A 21,450-nucleotide genomic window follows, 5' to 3' on the forward strand; every position below is an offset into this window, starting at 1 on the left:
AAATGTGCAAAGATCAATGCCGCTAATGGTAGTCTCGTCGTCGTCGTGATGGATGAGTCATTTGTCTGTGGATCTGGTTGCTGATGTGCTGATTTGAACCGGGCGGTAGGGCGGTAAAATCTTATCTCGAGGGTTGTGAGATTTTATGCTGTCGCTAATCGAGCGTTTCGTTTCATGTGTGCCAGCTGATGGATATTTATTCTATTTTACATTAACGACAATGTTCTGGACTTGCTCGCGAATTTCCAACAGATTGGGCAATTTTGCTTTATGATTTCCAGAGAAATATCAGTTGTTTTAAACGTTGTTGAGTATGATTGTATTCAGTAAAACTAACGTAATCGGGCCACTGCACAGTGGTCCAAACAGCGAAATACGTGATCGTGTGATATTGCGCCAAAACGTGAAGTTTTTCGCATATAGTTTTTTTAGGAACATTTTTTGGTATAATAAGCCCCTTCTTGTGAGAGAAATCTTTGGGTGATTAATTCCCTTAAAAGTGAGATACGAAATTTATTTTCTCATACATTCAAGATACAGGTTTGGTACTTTTGGCAAAGTTGTAGTAAATATTAATGCAAACAACTTTGTCAAAGACACCATACTTGTATCTCTTCATGGAAATTATCTATGAAACTTTATTCGTGGACAAACCCTTTAAAACAGTTTCTAAACCCTGACTTATTCTGGTCAAATTTTACGTGTTCATAGTGTTCTAGAAAGTTGTTTATCTTGCTAAAATCAATTTTTTTGTAGAACATTGTTATACGTAATTTTCTGAAGTTTCGGAGATTTTGAGCATTTTTGATGAAAAATAGTACTTTTTTGAGCTTAAATATTTCCCAAGGTGGCAAATGGTGGCAGATCAAACAACTCGTACTTAAAAGTACAACAAAAAGATGTGTTGCTTATTTTATTTTTGGTTTGAGTAAAGTTAATTGTTAACTGCTTGTTAATTCGTGTTTTCTAATTAAATACTTATTTAGTCATTCCGAGAAAATTCGGCCTTCTTTGACTGTTGTTGAAATTCGACCATTTGTGTTTCGGCCATTCGGTACCAGCCCATTATGAGTGTGATCTTTTGAAAAGACATCAATCGAAGGTATTGAACAAAATAGACTTAAGTTAGTTATTTGGAAGTCTTGCTCTTATTAATTGCGGCAAATAATTTTAAGTCTACATTTATTTTCGACTCGAAAATAGGCGAAAAATTGCTGGTAGCTCAACTTGTTAAAAAGAGATTGTCAACGTATACAAAATGGCGTTTATTGCATCCGAAGTACATTTTAATTGTTCTATAAACATGACTGAGATGGATTTTTAAAACAACTATAACTTTTGAGGATACAAACGGATACAGACAATTGACACTTGCTTTTAAAGGTTTTTTGTTGTACTTTTAAGTAGGAGTTGTTTGGTCTGCCACCATTTGCCACCTTGGGAAATATTGAGGCTCAAATTAGTACTATTTTTCATCAAAAATGCTCAAAATCTCCGAAACTGCAGAAAATCGCGTATAATAATGTTCTACAAAAACGTTGATTTTAGATAAACAACTTTCTAGAACACTATGAACACATAAAAGTTGACCAGAATAAGCCAGGGTTTAAAAACTGTTTTGAAGGGTTTGTCCACGAATAACGCTTCATAGACAATTTCCATGAAAAGATACAAGTATGGTGTCTTTGACAAAGTTGTTTGTATTGATATTTACTACAACTTTGCCGAAAGTACCAAACCTGCATCTTGAATGTACGAGAAAATAAATTTCGTATCTCACTTTTAAGGGAATTAATCACCCAAAGGTTTCTCTCACAAGAAGGGGCTTATTATACCAAGAAATGTTCCTAAAGACACTATAAGCGAAAAACTTCACGTTTTGGCGCTATATCAAACGATCACGTATTTCGCTGTTTGAACCACTGTGCACTGGCTGCACAACGACAGTAATTTGATCTAAATGTTATGTGATTCTTAGTTTTGCGAAAAAAAGAGAGTAAGTGTTGTTTCTTGTGTTGTAAGTTTTTATGTCACCTTCACAACAGAATCGTTTCTTTCAAATCTCCGAAGAAGTCTCTTTGTAGAGATCGACACGTCGGTGATAATGAATAATATTGGTCTAACTTTTCATTGATTTGACTAAAATCCAAGAAACATCATTTTCAAAATTTGACAACTTTTTCTTATCTTTAAAATTTATATAGCTATTTCCAATACATACAAACCGTTTCCACATTCCAGAGTGTGCCTGCCCGTGTTTTTTAAAAGTCACACCTTAATAGCTAAATAAATTGTTTAAAAGCAAGGTATGTAAATTAACTTCATTGCCTTTTGAGAAGACATTGCCAATCCTGTAGAACGCCTTGAATAAAATTTTTAAATATTTACTCTCAGAATGGCTCACCACAAATTAAATAGTTGAACCAGTACGGACAGTGTTACGCAATCGAGGAAAAACTGCGTGACACCACATGAATTAATATTTATCCTGCAGCACCATTTTCGCTAACGATTCCTGCCTAGACCAGTGCCAAACTGAGACGCACTGATATGCGATATGTGTCGTTCAGAGTGTAAGCAGTCATATTTTATTTACCCTACGTGCAATTTTAATGGTTTCCGCAGGCACCGTCGGTATAGGTGCGATCGCGAATAATCAATTTTATTCAATTTAAATTAGCCCCGTAAAAGTTTGTTTCGCTCTGTTTCGTTTCGAATGTGGTGTATTCGTATCTTGTGCAGAAATATCGAATCGCGGCTCGATGGTGCACAGAATATAATTAAATTTTCTTGATATGAAATATTAATTGACATATTATTGAAGTACTCATACACCTGCTAGACTGGCCAATGGCAGACCATACATTTTGGCTAAAATGAAAGTAAAATTTTCAATTGACTAGTACAATAAACAAATCAAAGCCGACAATTTTATGATGAAGTTGCAAATCATATGTTTTCAGAGGCAAGCATTTCAGCATCGAACACCAACCGTAAACACGAAAATGTTTACGCGTCATGAATATCAATTCTAATTAGCCGGTATTCTACATCCATGTGACATTTTCTAGTTCAAAATCAACGCAATTGAAGGGTCCAGGGAGATGAAAAAGGTAAAATTTCCCTACCTGTTTCATCAATCTTGCACTCGCCACCGCGGCACACGATCGATTGGGTGTCCTTGCCGTGACAGCCAAAGGCACTGCTGCCCTGTTCCTCCTGGTCGTCCATAAGGGCAGCCAGCTGCTGATGATGCTTCACCAAAGCCTTATCGTAGAAATCCAGATTCTGGGTACGGCAGATACGTCTTCGAATTTGAATGCACTTAGGCGAGCAAGTGCTCCAGGCAGACCACGTGGACCAACGGCGAACTGCAATGGCAATTAAAAGAGGTCGTTGATAAGTGATTATGAAAATAAGATGCAGCAAGCTGAGTGCGATATTCCATTTCGTTATTTAATGCGATATTGGAAAACGGAAAATGAAATCAGGAGCAAATATTTTGGTTTCCTCACCGCGTTAGATATAAGTTAACGTTGGAAAATATTGGATAATTTATTAACCTCAGTGAAAGAACTCCGCAGCTGGGATTTATTCCCAAAATTGGGCGAGATTTCAACGATTCACATTGTTTGAAAGTACAGGTATACTTCGATAGTAAGTACTTCGTTAGTACGTACCCTCGATAGTACGTACCCTCAGTTATACATACATTTTGCCTCGATAGTACGTACCCTCAATAATACGTACAATTTGCTTCGATAGTACGCACATTTTCTAGCAACATTTCACTTGTGCTATTCCAAGCTTCACAAAAGGCAAAATCATTGATTTAAAAAAAATTAAAAATTAAGCTGCCTGCTAAGGCAATACCACTAAAACATTTATTAATTCAATAGTGTATACAAATTTGCAAATTTCATGCAATATTTAGCGTAATTAACCTAAAATTGAGATTCTATAGTACATACATTTCGGTAATACGTACGCTAAACGAAGCAAAGGTGTACGTACTATCGAAGTATACCTGTACTTGATTGCGCACCAGTACGTCGGTTTCTCAAAAATGTGTGTCTAATTTGAACTTTGCTCCAGTTTTATTGAAAATGATAAATTTTTCGAATGCAGACCAAATACGATTGACTTTATTGACGTAATATACCTTGGCGTGACGCAAAAAATCTGCCACCGTATCCCGTCGTTTGCTTGATCTACATAAATTAAAACATCGACACTGTGCCGCCAAGCGAGGATTAGACAGCGCTAGTTCTATTTCGGCAAATGTTCCGCTACAAAATGTGCAGCTACAAAAGTCCCAGCATGCATCCGAAATTGTGTTGCTTTGATACTAAACAGCTCGTAGTCATTTTTTTACTATACTGTGAAATCTGGTATTGCGATGCGGTTGATGTCTTAGATATATCTGATGAGGCACTAACTGATTAGTTTGGTCGATTTTACCAAAAATAAATAAATGAAAATTAGGCATATAATCTGACCAGAATTGCTATAAGCGCTGGTTTGAGTAGAGCCCTAATATTCCAAAACTACCAAGTTTCCAATAATCGTTGTTTTTTTTCGCCTACATAGGTCTGTAGCGATTATGTTGTTTCGTATTATTTTATGGATTATTCATAGTAAATTATTTTCATAATACTATTGGGATTTAAGAAGATACCTAATCTCGCGACTAATAGTTGGTGAGACACTATATTTAGAATATTACTTATCTCCTACGAATCAGACACTATTGTATGCCGCCCACAATGTGTGGAGATCAGGCATTCAATTTATCGTTTCGAATGCGCGATATTCAATGAATTTTGCCTACTACGACTTATAACCTAGCAAAAGAGAAACGAGAATGTTTTATACATATGTATTGTCGCTCGTGAGCGCAGGTTATCCATATTTTCCTTTATCCCTAGAAACACGCGATCATGATTTGTTTATTTTTAATTTTTCGTAACACGAGTTTATCCTCTCTTTGTTGCGAGAGGATAAAGCAGTATCAGCCGTTTTTCAGAGACGAAAATACACAGGTTACTATTGAATTTACCAAGCAACCAGTCAACAAGAGAGAGACATATAAAACAACCGAATTTATGTATTTGGGTATCACCATGGGTTTCATTATATACCTAGTAATGCATTAGAGTTTCGCGCCAATTCCACCTGCGATTTATATTTTTCATGGTTCACTGAGTGAGAGGATAAATGTTTTTCAGGGACAAATGCAATGAGATATTATCAACTCTCATTCTGCAGCGGCAAAATGTTTTTCGTTCGCTTTGTACAAACAGATAAGCACAGAATCTAGTTGTCATATGAGAATAATGGGTGAGCGAAAAACGTTTATCCTACATGTGAGTGAAAATTTTAATCACTGGTGGAGATAGCCGTTGTTTATCAGTTTGCGTACGACCAAAGATCCCATTAGTCCGGCACCTGCTCTTCTCTTTAGATTTTCATACCCTGGCTAGCCTTACGAAGATATTGTGATAGTATTTATTGAATACCGTGGACCCCCGTTCGTTTGACCATTTTTAATCTGAACGCTTTTTAATTTGAACCCCGCTGGTTTGCACGACGTGAAAATTAAAAATGGTTCAAATGTCATTCTCAACATGACATCATTTGTTTATACAGACAATGCACATAAACACGATTTGTTTATACTGACCTAGCGTGTTTAATCGGTTTCACATTTCGTTTTCCCAACGATTAAGATAGAAATCCGAGTGGAGAATGGAATATTCGCGCTTGCAACTGCCAACTAAATCAAACCACCAAAACAATAACAAAGAGCAGGGCGACCAGTTCACACAGGTTTCAGCATATTTCGGGTTACCAATTGTTCAAATTAAAAAGTAACCCCGTTCGTTTGCATGAGGAATCGTTCAAACGAACGGGGGTCCACTGTATAGTGGAGTATTGTGTTACACATGCCTAATCACCATCAACTATTGTAACTATCTAGGCATAGCTCGTCTCATCTCTGCTTACAATATTCTATTCCACTTCTTGCCCCGCTGGTTGATGTTGTTGGAAGACACAACTGCAGTTCATAATTGCCGAGGGGTGTTATAGACTTATAGACTTTTGTTATAGACTTCAAAGCAGCGTATGATTTGGTCAAACGGAAGAAGTTACGACAAACTATGCAGGAGCATAATTTTTAACATAAATAATTACGCTGGTACGTACCACATGGCGGTTTCACATCCAACGTCCGACTAGAGGGTGAGGTACCTGAACGGATGGAAAAATTAGATCGTTGAGGCGGCTAAGGATACTTAGTGGCTAAGGCTAAGGCTAAGGCTAAGGATAGGTGGAAGCAGCACTTCGACGAACACCTGAATGGAGTCCAGGCGGAGAGCCATGGCGGCGGGGAAAGCGACTTCGACGGTGCAACAAACGGGGAAGAGCTGCCAGCCCCAACGATAGGCGAAGTTAAGGAGGCCATCATGCAGCTAAAGAACAACAAGTCAGCTGGAAAAGATGGCATCGGAGCGGAGCTTATTAAAATGGGACTAGAGAAGCTGGCCTTTGTCTGCACCGACTAATTGTTAGAATTTGGGATACGGAACAGCTACCGGAGGAGTGGAAAGATGGGGTTATCTGCCCGATCTATAAAAAGGGCGACAAGTTAGACTGTGAGAACTATCGAGCGATCACCGTTCTCAATGCTGCCTATAAAGTGCTGTCCCAAATCATTTTCCGCCGTCTATCACCAATTGCGAATAGATTTGTGGGAACTTATCAAGCCGGCTTCGTCGAAGGTCGGTCTACAGCGGATCAAATATTTACACTGCGGCAAATCCTCCAAAAGGGCCGTGAATACAGAGTTCCCACGCATCATTTATTCGTTGACTTCAAAGCCGCATATGATACCATCGACCGGAAAGAGCTATGGAAAATCATGGACGAGAACAGCTTCCCCAGGAAGCTCATCAAACTGATTAAATCTACGATGGATGGTACACAGTGCTGTGTTCGGATTTCGGGTGGATTGTCAAGTTCATTCGAATCACACAGAGGGTTTCGTCAAGGTGATGTTCTTTCATGCCTGCTGTTCAACATAGCGCTACAAGGTGTTATGAACCGAGCGGATATCAACACGCGGGCACGATATTCAACAAATCTAGTCAACTCGTCTGCTTTGCCGATGACATGGATATTATCGGCAGAACATCTGTGGCGGTGGCTGAACAGTACACCAGACTAAAGCGCGAAGCAGAAAAGATTGGGTTAAAGGTAAATACGTCTAAAACAAAGTACATGCTGGCCAGCAGAACCGAGGCCGAACGACACCGCTTGGGCAGTAGTATATTGATCGACGGCGATGAGTTTGAGGTACTCGATGAATTTGTCTACCTTCCCAAGTAACAATGTGAGTTTTATTGCACTCTTATGGTGGTCTTCAAGACCAGTATTGGTCTTAAATGTCATCATAAGAGTGTAATAAAACCCAAATTGTTACTTGGGTTGGCTCACTGGTAACGGCGGACAATGATACCAGCCGTGAGATTCGGAGGCGTATTATCAGCGGAGGTCGTGCTTACTATGAGCTCCACAAGCGATTGCGGTCGAGCAGACTAAGTCCCTGTACAAAGTGCACCCTGTATAAAGTGCACCCTGTACAAGACGCTTATTAGACCGGTTGTTCTCTACGGGCATGAAACATGGACAATGCTCGAGGAGGACCTGCGAGTGCTCGGAGTTTTCGAACGACTAGTGCTAGAACGATCTTCGGCGGCGTATAGGAAAACGGAGTATGGAGGCGGAGGATGAACCATGAACTCGCACAGCTCTATGGCGAACCCAGTATCCAGAAGGTGGCTAAAGCTGGACGGATACGATGGGCAGGGCATGTTGCAAGAATGCCGGACAACAACCCTGCAAAGATGGTGTTCGCCTCAAATCCGGTAGGAACAAGACGACCAGGAGCGCAGCGAGCCAGATGGTTAGACCAGGTGGAGCGAGATCTGGCGGAGAGTACCCGTTGTCCGAGGAATTGGAGAGCGTTAGCCCTCAACCGAGTTACATGGAGAAACTTTGTTCAACAGGCTTTGTCTTAGGACGGCAAGCCACCTAAGTAAGTAAGTAAGTAAGTAAGTAAGTAAGTAAGGAACTTAGTAAGATAAGACGGTGAAATAACCGATTATCAAACTGATTGTTCAACATCGCATTGGATGATATTATATGAAAGGCAGTTGTGTGAAGAAGCACTATCACCAAAGCCTCACCTGCTCCTAGAACTTGTATGCATTATTAATAGCATTGCCGTTAGTTTTACAGCTTGTCACAGAGCGGAAAGGGCGTTCAGCGTTCAGCGTTCTAGGAAGTGTTGCGGTAAAATATTCTTCTAAGTAGACTGGAGAGTGATTTAGTATTGTATACGTCATACTGCAAATTCTAAAATGTATATATTCCCTGTAACTACAATAAAGAATCAATTTGGAAAAACTTGAAATGTGGTCAAATCTTCTTAATCCGTAAACAAATCTGGTGAGAGAATTGATAGCAAGTTGTAACTTACGAAAGTTTTCGTCTGTTGACTGAGCGAAAAGTACATCTCCATATTCGAATAGAGGAATTATTACGGATCGTACAAGTTTCAATCTCATCTGCTGTGGAGTACAATATTTTAATGCTACCAAAGTGTGCAATGCAAAATAAACTTTTTGGCAGACCGCATTAGTTTGAGCTTTCCAATTCAGATTACTGTCCATGAAAATGCCAAGATTTTTTACGATATCAGAATAATTTACATTTTCACTATCCAGTTTGACAAGAGGAGCTTCATGTACATCCATGTGTCTTGTCCTAAAAATGATGCTTGAGTCTTAGGTGCATTTAGTTTGAGATCATTCGCATTGCTCCATTCAATTATGTTTTGAATGTCGAGATTAACCATGTTGACAGCACGGTGTTCAAAACACCGTTATTAAAAAATAAAATAGGCCATTTAAACGAAAAATGCAAGTTGGTTTGTATTGCCATCCTACACCTCTGAGCCACTTTTTAAAAAAATCGATCGACGAATTTTTGAATTACGCCCTTTTGAAGTTTTCAAGGGCAAAATGCTTATATAAAGTAAATAAAAATCTTCAATGGCACTTTCAAAATGAGCGTAAGTCACAGCCAGTATTGATTTTTTATGCAACATATGCCCATTGCCGACCATTTTAGGAGTTTTAAACTGTGTTGGGATTAACCGGAAATGTTCCGGATTAAGTTATCGCTGTGGGAAATAGCCAGTATCGAACATGAACAAATACTTATCATGCGACACCTCAAATTATGCTAAAATTAAAAACCCGAATTAATCCACCTAGCGGCGTGACCTAGCCTTTCTACTGCCACAATAATCATTATTTAATTTCTCAGGAACATCTATAATTAACTTGACTATATTTTTAAATATCCGTTCCGTATTCCTCAAAATCCTTATTTGCCAGTAAAATTCACAACGTATTGCGTAGAATAATTATATTTTCTTTCCTTGGGTGCGTAAATACTTGTAAGCGTCATTTATGTTATTTGATGAACACCTTATTTAGTTTTATAATCGGTCGGCCTTAACTTTTGGGTTTCAGAGCCACATACGAAACTTGTTTTGAACTGACAATATGAAATATATGTTCATAGCAGATTTTTTGATATTTTTACCTTTGTTATACTATAACAAAGGTTTAAAAATTGGTCGAAAAACACGAAATTGATCCGAGGCCCGGAGGGCCAAGTCACATATACCAATCGATAGGGTTCGACGATTTGAGCAATGTCTGTGTGTGTGTGTGTGTGTGTATGTATGTAATGATTTTTTCTATCGCCTGTTTCTCAAAGATGGCTGAACCGAATCGTTCGCTATTACTTTTGTTTGAAAGGTATTATTGTCTAGTAGATCACTATTGAGTTGCTTCGTGACACGACGTTTCGTTTAAAAGTTATAAGCAAAAGTGTGAAAAATACGTGACACGGGTTTCTCTAGAACTACATGACCGATTTCAACGATCTTAGTATCAAATGAAAGCCCTTATTAAAGCTAAATTATTCAGAAATTTTTAATTGAAAACAAACAAGTAGTTTAAAAGTTATGCTTAAAAAACCTGTTTTGACAAGGAAATAATTATCGCCTGTTTCTTAGAGATGGCCAAACCGATTTATGCGCTATTAGTCTCATTTGAAAGATAATATATGCTAATAGATCACTATTGAATGGTTTTTTGATTGGACGTTTAATTTGAAAGTTATGAGCAACCGTATACACCACACCAAAATTAACAATAATTTATAATGATTTTAACCAAGATAATTTACCTAATTTCAATTATTTTAATATCAAACGAGAGGTTTTGACACTACGAATATATATGCAAAATTTCATAAGAATTGGTTTTACCGGTCAAAAGATATTAACCCTCGAACACTCGCGCCAACTTTTGCAACACAGTTACTCGCGCGCACTATAATCCCAAACCAAAGAAAACGTACGCACTAGAGGTTTGACTGGGAAAACTTAGTTTTAGGTTTATCGAACCTTTAGAACAGTTTCTTGAAATTAAAAGCTCTATCGTCTGGTGGAATCTAAATTTTGATTAATCCACTTTAATGATTAAAAAGTGAAATAAAAAAAATTATTTTTCTTCAGTGTCAATATAACACATTGATGTGCTCTGCAAAGTTATAGAGCATTATTACAAGAAATTTTGCTAGAGACAGTAACCTTCCATCTCTGCAGCTAAGATAGAAAAATCTTATTTATTGTATATGAGTTTGTAAACTCAGTTTTTATATTTTTGCTCTTTTTGTAATTGTTGTATGACTTTTTCTTGTATTACAAAATTGTACAAATGATAAAAATACACAACTTTGCTGAATATAGTATACCTCTATGTTTGCTTGTTTAGGAACTGTAGAACTTTGATTATAAAAAATACCTTAATTTTGATTACGAATTACTCGACTACCAGCAGACGGATACATTTTAAACATTTTACATTGGCTAGTTTTGCTGCATACAGACACCATTTTTCCATATGAAGAAACGAAAGAAAATTCCACTTGGGGTCAATTGCGGTACACCTCGCATGCTGATTGTTTCGTTTCTGTGATGACGGTTTATGCTGATCTATTTTTCCAACAATTTAAATTATTAATGCATTGAATAATTATGACATTTGGCTCAGAATAAGTTTATTGAAGAATATTCGTTAGTTAAACAACGATTTGTAACTTTATAACAATATGGCGTTGAAAAACCTACACGTGTTGTACAAAATACAACAGCGTGAGTAACCGAAGGTTAATAAAAATTGATGAAAATTATTCTAGAAAACTCTATTGATGTGAATCAAATAGAATGGCATTACAGGAAATTATGCATAGTTCAAAAACCTATAAACTAGACCTTTACTAGGCAATGTATATGTTAAAGAATAAGATTTCCTCTTACAACTTACTTTTATTTGCACTTACTCAAATTAATAACAACTTACTTATCCTTACTCAGCAATTACATGAAAATAGGATCTATCAAAATTTAAAAGTGTTCCTATTTTGTTCAAAATTTGTAAACTTATTCAATTTTCAAAAATTTTATGTAAACCAACGCATTACGCAACGTTAACCAATAGATGAATTATGTTCCGAAAACGTATCGATTTCTATCTCAAATACCAAGTAAGACCGTATAACAAAGGTTCCTTTCACCACTAGGTGGATTAAATCGGGTTTTTTGAGTGGTTTTAGCCCAAAGGGTAGATTTTTTTTGATATTTTGATATTAATACCATGCGTTCAAAAGTTAGCATCTTTGAAAAACAAGAGTTCAGAAAAATTATTATATACTTCACTTTTGAAGAAAAAGGATTTCGACAACAAAATGATTAATCTCAAAATTTTACTATTTTGCTTGGCTTCAATTGTGCAATATATCTGAATCAGAAAAAATAACTGAATAGAGCATTAGATATGAAAAAGAGAAATTGAACTTTTTCTTAGCTGGCGCTCCTTCAGATAATTATTTTTGCATGGAAATCAAAACTTGAGCTTCTTTTGAATGTACTTTCATGAAAAGATAGTCATTAGCTTGATCGCATCGTTTTTACAATGTTAGAGGGTTAGGAAAACAAGATGAGGTCGAAAAATAGTGCAAAAACTGAGCCATAAACATGCTTGAGAATGAGAAATATGATCGATATGATTTCCAGTGCTTGTCATTTTTGATTTATTTATTAAAACATGATACATGACATAAGACATCTGTCCTTTAAAATGTCACTAACGAAAACAAATCTTACAAAGTTACTACCGTGCAACGTTTACTTCCTATTTTTCATATAACATTTCTAAGCTCTAGTATCTATGGATTGAAAAGAGCATATATTGATGCGCAAAATTTGTTTGAAATTTGTATAAATTTATTTGGAAAAATCAACTCACTAGTATTTTGATCCTATACACTACTATACTTATATACTTAAATTAACTGCTTTTCTCCGCTTTTTGCTTTTCGTGTACAATTGTGAGTAACAGCAAGTGAAGAAAATGACAATTGAAATTAAAATCAAAGAAAAGAAAAAACTTTGCAATTGAATCCCGCTATTTAATATTTATTTGCGACAGATACGTAGTTCGCCTACGACGTGCAGGCTTCATCAGTGTCTTATTTCAAAGCGTATACGTATCTGTCGCGAATAAATATTAAATAGTGGAATTTAGTCGGTAAAAGTTTTTTTCTTTTCTTTAATTTCAGAGTTCGTATTCCACTAAGAGGCTTCAAAAACTTCTGACTATTGACATGTTTCTCACTTTTCTTGAATTTCATTGCAAATTGTCATCACATACACATACATACATACTAACATACATACATACATACATACATACATACACATACATACATACATACATACATACATACATACATACATACATACATACATACATACATACATACATACATACATACATACATACATACATACATACATACATACATACATACATACATACATACATACATACATACATACATACATACATACATACATACATACATACATACATACATACATACATACATACATACATACATACATACATACATACATACATACATACATACATACATACATACATACATACATACATACATACATACATACATACATACATACATACATACATACATACATACATACATACATACATACATACATACATACATACATACATACATACATACATACATACATACATACATACATACATACATACATACATACATACATACATACATACATACATACATACATACATACATACATACATACATACATACATACATACATACATACATACATACATACATACATACATACATACATACATACATACATACATACATACATACATACATACATACATACATACATACATACATACATACATACATACATACATACATACATACATACATACATACATACATACATACATACATACATACATACATACATACATACATACATACATACATACATCGTACACATTGAATACAATCAACATTTGATTGATACGTTTTGATTTCACACGTTTTAACGGTTTAATATATGGTGCTTAAGTGTTAAAGTTTGAATAACTTTTGAATGAACCGTCCGATTTTAAATAACTCGGTTTCGTTTGATAGATCTCAGCAGTAATTTTCAAATAATAATAAAATGTGTGATGTTTTTCATTGAATTAATTCTTAAATGTTATAAAAATATGTTTTAAATACTATTTTTTCACATTTCTTTATGTAACTTTCAAACTACAAGTCCAATCATCATGAAATTTGGAAGTTAAGGGTTTGTAAGGCTCCTCTTTCATATGCAATCAATTTTGTTCAAATCGGTTAAGGAATCTATGAGATAATGAAGTCCCATATTTTTCGTATTTTTATACATAACTTTTGAACTAAAAGTCCGATCAGTATGAAATTCAATAGCGACCAATGGGACACCTAGACCTTTCATTTGACACTAAGAACATTAAAATCGGTCCAGCCATCTCCGAGAAAAGTGAGTGAGATTAAAAGCGTTACATACACACACACACACACACACACACACACACACACACACACAGAAAATGCTCAGTTTTCGAAACTGAGTCGAATGGTATATAACATTCGGCCCGCAGGACCTTCTTTCCATTTTCGGTTTTCCAAGTGATTTCTATACCTTTATACTATATATTTATATAGTAGAAAGGCAAAACCTAGATCACTGTCAGTCAGATCAACTACCTAGCGCCACGTTGGTTAAATATGGACAAGTTCCGCGAACTTCCAGGGGCACCCAGACCAGTGGCCAGTTTTGTCCATGAACAAAAACTTATCGTGCGGCACCTTAAATCACACAAGAGCTAAATAACTAGATTAAAGAAAGCCAAATTTACTATCTAGGCTCAGGTTTGGTCATATTTGGACATGTTTTGAGAACTCCGGAAAACCCTAGGAAATGACCAATTTCGAATATGAACAAAAACTCGTCATACGACTCCTTAAATCACACTAAAACTTTTAAAATAGATCCAAGTAAGCTAAATTGAGTACCAAGAACTACAATGGCCAATTCCGAACATTATTATCAAAAATGTACCACATTATGTTATTGACTTTCCATGGGTTCTCGGAGTCCCCCAAATATGTCCAGATATGACCAAACCTGAGCCTAGAGAGTAAATTTGGCTTTCTTTGATCTAGTTATTTAATTCTTGTGTGATTTAAGGTGCCGCACAATAAGTTTTTGTTTATGGACAAAACTGGCCACTGGTCTGGGTGCTCCCGGAAGTCCGCGGAACTTCTCCATATATGACCATCGTGGCGCTAGGTAGTATTGATATTGATCTGAATCACTACGGAATTCTAAATATTTTGTTAGAGAGACGACGAAGAGTTGATGCGACTACCGTAAAATATTTCAATGCTACTGTTCCATTTACCAAGGAATTATTTTTCTAAATCAATTCACTATTGTCAGCATCGATTTTTTTATTCTAATCCCAATAACTGTCAGTCATGCTTGCCATTTTCCGATTTGCAAACTTTTTCATCCACGTCTGCCACAAGAGCATAGTCACAAGATTGCTGCAAATCACTGTTCATTGTTGGTAAAAGTTTCGTCACCCTCGTTCTGCGTATTGTGGGGTTTGCAAAACCCGCACACGTCGAAAACTGATTCTCACTAATGAAAATTTCCCAAATTCCTTCACATTTTTTTGTGTCTGTACCGTGCTTATACTGCTGCGTTGGGGCCCTCGTTAGGTTTTCGGTTGTGTTTCGTATCCGAGGGGGAAGCCTCAATTCTATATCGTCGTTCAAAATTCAATTAAGGCTTTCAACACCGCTAACTGACAAAAAAGAATGGCTTCATCTCAAACTGCTTCGTTTCGTTCACTCCGTGGCGAATGGAAACTAAAAATGGCTCTGGCAAAAAGTACGATAAACTCTCTACCTGCACTTGCTGCAAATTTTGAAAAGAAATCGCTTTCTTTGTGTTGAAAGTTTTCTGAAAATAAAAGGGTGAAAATTGCTCCCGAAGCTACATGGAAAAATGATTGAGTGCGCATCTACGTCTCGAAGGCGTTCAAATCGAGGGCGATAGAGTGGCGAAGTTTGCATATGAATGCGATTCTTAACCTGATTTGCAATCTAATAGACATTTCTGCTTGCTCTGTACTCGAACGTTTCGTGATGGAATTCATCTGAGAACTCCCGCAATCCACGTCGCTAATGCGTTTGCGTTGAAAGTGTAGGGGAAGAAATTAACTATTTTTTTTGGAAAATTAAGATGGATGCAACAGCGGTCAGAAGGAGTCGTTGTACTGTATAAGTGGAATGCTTCATTTACAGAGCATTTTATTTTGACCCCATTCGACTCACTATTCAATTTTGCCATCACACATAGCCAACAAGTGGCTAGACAAGTGGCTTCGGGTGCTTGAAGCTTTCAGTGCTTCTCATTCTGAATGCAGTCTATTCAAGATTCCGCCTGTCGTCGTCGGTTAGCAGATGCAGCCGAGTTGAACTCAAAGTGTTGAAGATTTTCATCAACAATGTGTTATTGCGAATGAGCAAAAGGAAGCTCGACGGGGAATTCGTGAATCGGCGAACGAACATCCCCGTTTCGAGCGTCATTTGTAACGTGTTCGCATGAAAATAGGAGTACCCCGAGGCGATGGTTTTAAGGTAATAATAAAGGAAGTACTGAAGAATTTTTTAAGACTCTTATCTATGAAAGTGCATCTTCAGCCTATATAACTTTAGTACTTTTCCAGTTACAACAAGTTTGAGTTGCATGGTAATGAAGGGAAGGGAAGGGAAATTTGAAAACTTTCAATTCAAGTAAGACATTCTCCAATTTTTTGATCAATACAGGTTGTAATGTTCAACTATATCCAACCAATCAGTCATAAAAAGCTACCTCAATGAATCAGGATATGTGTGGTACTGAATGATTGATTGATTAATTGATTTGTTCGAAAAATTAAGCGAATGATGCGGAATAGGCGGCCATGCGGTAATTTGAATGCTCTGCGTTTAATTAATGAGCCTCGAATGGACTGAATTACCACGGCAAATTGGAATCGCAACACGTCGGTTGGGTCATTCCGAGCCGGAAGGCGTAGGTTTCTTTTTTTTTTGTCATCGTTTGTTTAATTACAGGATAGAGTATGTACATGCGAGGCGGGAGAAAGATACTCCCATGGTTTTAATGAGTGGGCCCAAAAACGGACGGCATGCATTTCATGCATGGTCAAATCATTTCGGTGGGAGGTCTTTTGTGCATACAAAAGGCATACTCGTCGTGGTTTGGTTGGATGATTGTCCTGAAAGCGTCCGGCGCTCTGTTGGTGGCAATTTTATTGAAAGCAGGCGTTTTGGATTGATTTTTATTCTGATCGAGATTACATTTTCAATTTTTGTTTGTTGGCTGGTGGTCCCAAAGAAATGAACTTTAATGTAACATTTTGTTTTTAATTACTGCAATGAAGGCTCGAGCCAATTGGAGCTGTAAAGCAAAAATAATAACCAATGTATTCAATTAATTTATATTATTTTGAATCCAGGTGAATCAATTGTCACAAAAAATGCGGCAAGTTAATAAAATGATGTTTATGCAATTCTTGGCTTATGTTACCAAATTATTTGCTAGGTTTTGTACAATGAGGAAGTATTTGAAACACGCAATATCTAATCTGAAGAGCTAATGTGTCTCAATTAGCATGAAAACCATCAAAATTTATTTAGGATTAGCAGAGTTATTAACTTCAAAACCTGCCATATTTTTTACGCAGCTTGCTCGTTAAAATAAGATGTTGTCCTACGTCGAAACATATCTTTGGTATCCCTAACAAAAGAGGTATTCAATATACTACATGAAACTCAGAATACATTCTGTAAGACCAAACCAAATGTCAAGTAAATGTACACTGGCGTGCACAGGCTGAGACACACTGGGGCAAGTGCCCCACCTGCTTTGTAAAATTTTATGTTAAACAAAAAATAATCTGTAACTCAAAGTTTCGCAGTTTTTAATTTAATCGGCCACTATTTTTGGTAGATTGTATAAAATAGTTTTAAGTCTAATTTCAAGTCCAGTTGTAAATTAAATTTCAAAGTTAGTTTCAAGCCTAGTTTAAGCTCAATTTCAAGTTCAAATTTATTACTAATTTCATGTCCAATTTCAACAACAATTTCAAGTCTAATTATAAGACTAATTTCATGTCCATTACCAAGTCTATTTGCCAGTCTAGTTTCAACAATAATTGTTATTATTATCAATTATTAAGCATAAGCATAAGCATAAGCATAGGATACCGCCCGTGTGCTGCTACTCCGTTATTGACCAGGACCGATGAAAATTGCAAAATGATGGCTGGAAAAACCATACTTCGGACAGCACGCTATTTTTCATTGTGCAACCTTATCAGGTCCTTACATGCTGATCAATACCGACGCCGGCCACGTCCGAATGCGGGTCCTGGTGGGATGGAAAGGAATGTTAGTCCAATACTTGTTGCTACTAAAGACCAGGGAATCCTCTGCATCTTCACAAGTATTTCGGGAAAGGAATTGTTGTTAGTAGATGGGCGGAGCTAGATGGATAATGTAAGTATGTAAGCATCAGTCATATGAGACCAACCTGGATATTCGAAAATTTCCCCGCAAAGTCAGCAACTACAAAAATTAAGATATAAAAATACCCCCTTAACAAACTCAATACAATACCAATGGTGCTTATATACAACCATAATTCAATCTATATCGAAAAATACCATGCACATGCGAGACTTACGGTTCAAAAACCACGTAACAACTTGAACCTATCCGCGATCAGGGAAATCAGGGATAATGAAACGAGCCAATATAGTCCCTAAGTTGATAAGCATTTCCTCTTACCAACGCTAATATGCAGAGATATAGCGCCCTACACGCTTAATTGTTATTATTATCAATTATTGAATTCAAAGTCATTATGAATTATTGAATTCAAAGTACAACTTCTAATATAATTTTAAATCCGATTCGAAGTCAAATTTCAAGTGTAGGTTCAAGGCCAATTTTAAGCAAATTCATTTCCAATTTTAAGTCCAACTCTAAGTTAAGTGATGGAAGAAAACTCCAAAGAAAAGTCGAAAACGTTGTGTCAAATGGATTTTTTAGAATATTTTTTTCTTGATTGTCAATTTCTAATCTTTTAATGATAAAATTTTCAACATATTTTTTTTGCTCCTGAATTATGGCTGAAAAACTCGGTTTTCCAATTACCTAATTCAATTCAATCCAATTCATGTCTCATCAATCAAACAACGTAGAGCAAAAAGTTTCTTATGAAAATGGTAAAAAAAAATCTAAACATATTCACAGAAGGATTCCCGATGGTTCTAGAGCTAGTCCGTCTGCTGCTGCTGTTCTCCAGGAAAAAATACAAAAGAGGAAAAATGAGATAGAAGGAGGAAAAACAAAAATGCGCACGAAGGAAAACGTATTCAAGTGCGTACGCAGACAAACTGAGCGCAGCTACCCTGAAACCGAGGGAAAACGAGGCAAAAAAGGAGGAGACTTTTCAGAATGAAGTGAAGAACAGGAGAAAACAATGAAAATAAGAAAAACTATAAATAAATCGAAAAAAATGAGGATAAACTGGACAGAAAAGTAAAGAATAAATTAGGTGTAAAAGGTGAAAACACACGGGAGAATACGGATGCAGGAAAATGGAGAAACAAGAACAGTAAACGAGGAAAAATAAAACAAAACTGAAAAAAAGGAGATTAAAACGAAATCGGTGGACAACAAGTGGAAAAAAACAGAACGGTGGGGAGAACGAGGAAAAGTAGACTGAATAAGAGGAAGAACGTAACAGATGAAAATGAAAAACGGGTTTGAAAAGGAGTTAAAAAGCAATAAGAGAGAAAGACCAGTACTGACAGAAACGAAACATGATAGAAAAGGATAAGAAACGGGACTGGAAAAGAGTAAATACTGGCCATAAAACTAGGGAAAACGGAGAAAAAAAACAGAAAACGGAAAAGAGGTATCAAGACCAGCAACCAAGACCAAAAAGGGAAACAAGAATAGCGAGAAGAACAACTAAGCCCAATAAAAGAGACGAGGGAGACGGAAAAATGGGTCAAACGGGATATATAAGGTCGAAAAATGGGACGAAAAACGGAACAGAAGGAGCACGAAGGAAAACGTGACAAAACCTGGCCTAGCGTGATAGAAAAAAAGCAAGAGAGAGAGAGAGAGAGAGAGATATGAAAAAAAGAAAAACGAGAGAAAAATTGTGGCAGAATTCGAAAGAAGGAGAAAATATTGCACTACTCTGTTCAGAAGGATTGCGGCTCAAACTCAGTTCTACAAATGTTTCTTATGACTTTAACAGATTTTGCTTCTACGAGATAATACATCTTAACTAAGCAGCAAACCTGAATCCGAGGAAAAACGAGGCAACAAAGGAGAAGATTTTACTAAAAAGGATGAAGAACGGAAGGAAACGCAAAATGATGATAATATGGACAGTAGAGGTTAAAAAAGAGACAAAAGAGGAGAAAAAACAAGGTACGAAAGGAGGAAAAGCAGATAACAACAGAAAGAAAAACACAAGAGCAGAAAAATGGAGAAAAGAAAATAGAAAAAGAGAAAACCGAAGAGTTAAAACGATAACGAAAAACAGAACGTGACAGGAGCAGCGCATAAGAAGGGGAAGAACGGTACAGAAAACGAAAACAAATAAAGGGATAGAAAAGGAGGTAGAAAGTAAAGAAGACAAAAACCGGGAACGAGTCGAAACGGGAGAGAAAATGGGGCTGAAAACGAGGCAAAACAAAACAAGAATGAAGAACGAAACAAGACAAACGGAATGAAGGAATTAGGACTCTAGAAAAGGCGGAAACGAGATAGGAAAACGAGAAAAAACGAGAGGAAATAATGACCAGAAAAAATAAAACATAAGATAGACAAAAAGAGGGAAACGAGACAAGAAGAGGAATACGGAACAGGAAACAAGACCAAAAAAGAAAAGCAGAATAACGGGAAGAAAAAACTACACCCAATAAAAGGAACGAGGTACGCGGGAAAAAGGATAGAAAATGGGAAAATGCAACAGAAGGAAAAAAATGAAAACAAAGCATGACAGGAAAGTTGCTAAAAGAAGAAGTAATAACAAAGTTTTCGGACTTGTAGCAGTGAAATTGAATAAATATTGCGCTATTTTGTTGGAAATATTGTTGTTTATACTCAACTCCACAAATGTTTTACACACAACTTTTACAGATTCTATGAGTTAATACAGTCAAATGAGTGATTGTAAGTGAGCGCAGCAACCCTGAAACCGAGGGAAAACAAGGCAAAAAGGAGAACACTACAGACAAAGATGAAAAACGGGGCAAAACGACCAAAAGAAGGAAAGACCATGAAGAAAACGAAGAAAACGTGAAAAAAATAGGATAAACTGGACAGAAAAGAATAAAAAACAGGATAAACGAAGGTAATTGAGGTAGATAATTGGGGAGAATCAGGTAGACAAGGGAGAAAAAAGCAGAGGAGCAGAGCGCAAAAAAATGGAGAAACAAGAACAAACAGAAAATAAAGAAAAAACGGGACAGACGAAAATAGAGAAAAAGAAAACGGAAGAAAACCAAGGTCAAACGACAACGAAAAACAGACCATGACAGCAAAGGAGGAGAAGCGTGACATAATAAGAGAAAGAACGGAACAGATGAAAGCAAAACCGGGTTAGAGAGGGAGTTTAAAAACGAAAATCGGGACGGAAACAATTGTGGTTGGAAAACGGAACAGAAAAAGGAAAGAAAAGAAACAGAGAAATAGTAAGCGGCCAGAACAAATGAAACAGAAAAGGGAAAACGAAATAAGTAAGGGAATAACAGAAAA

General features: G+C 36.5%; 1 protein-coding gene across 1 annotated transcript in view; it reads right to left on the reverse strand.

Annotated features, from left to right (window-relative positions):
• Positions 1 to 21,450, reverse strand: part of LOC128740427 (netrin receptor unc-5-like) — a 249,626-nt gene that overhangs the window by 70,705 nt on the left and 157,471 nt on the right. The window contains exon 7 of the mRNA XM_053835968.1: positions 3,129 to 3,371. Within this exon, the coding sequence (XP_053691943.1) occupies positions 3,129 to 3,371 (243 nt within the window). The remainder of the gene's footprint in view (positions 1 to 3,128; positions 3,372 to 21,450) is intronic.

The sequence above is a fragment of the Sabethes cyaneus genome, chromosome 3, assembly GCF_943734655.1.
Source record: "Sabethes cyaneus chromosome 3, idSabCyanKW18_F2, whole genome shotgun sequence".
NCBI lineage: Eukaryota > Metazoa > Arthropoda > Insecta > Diptera > Culicidae > Sabethes > Sabethes cyaneus.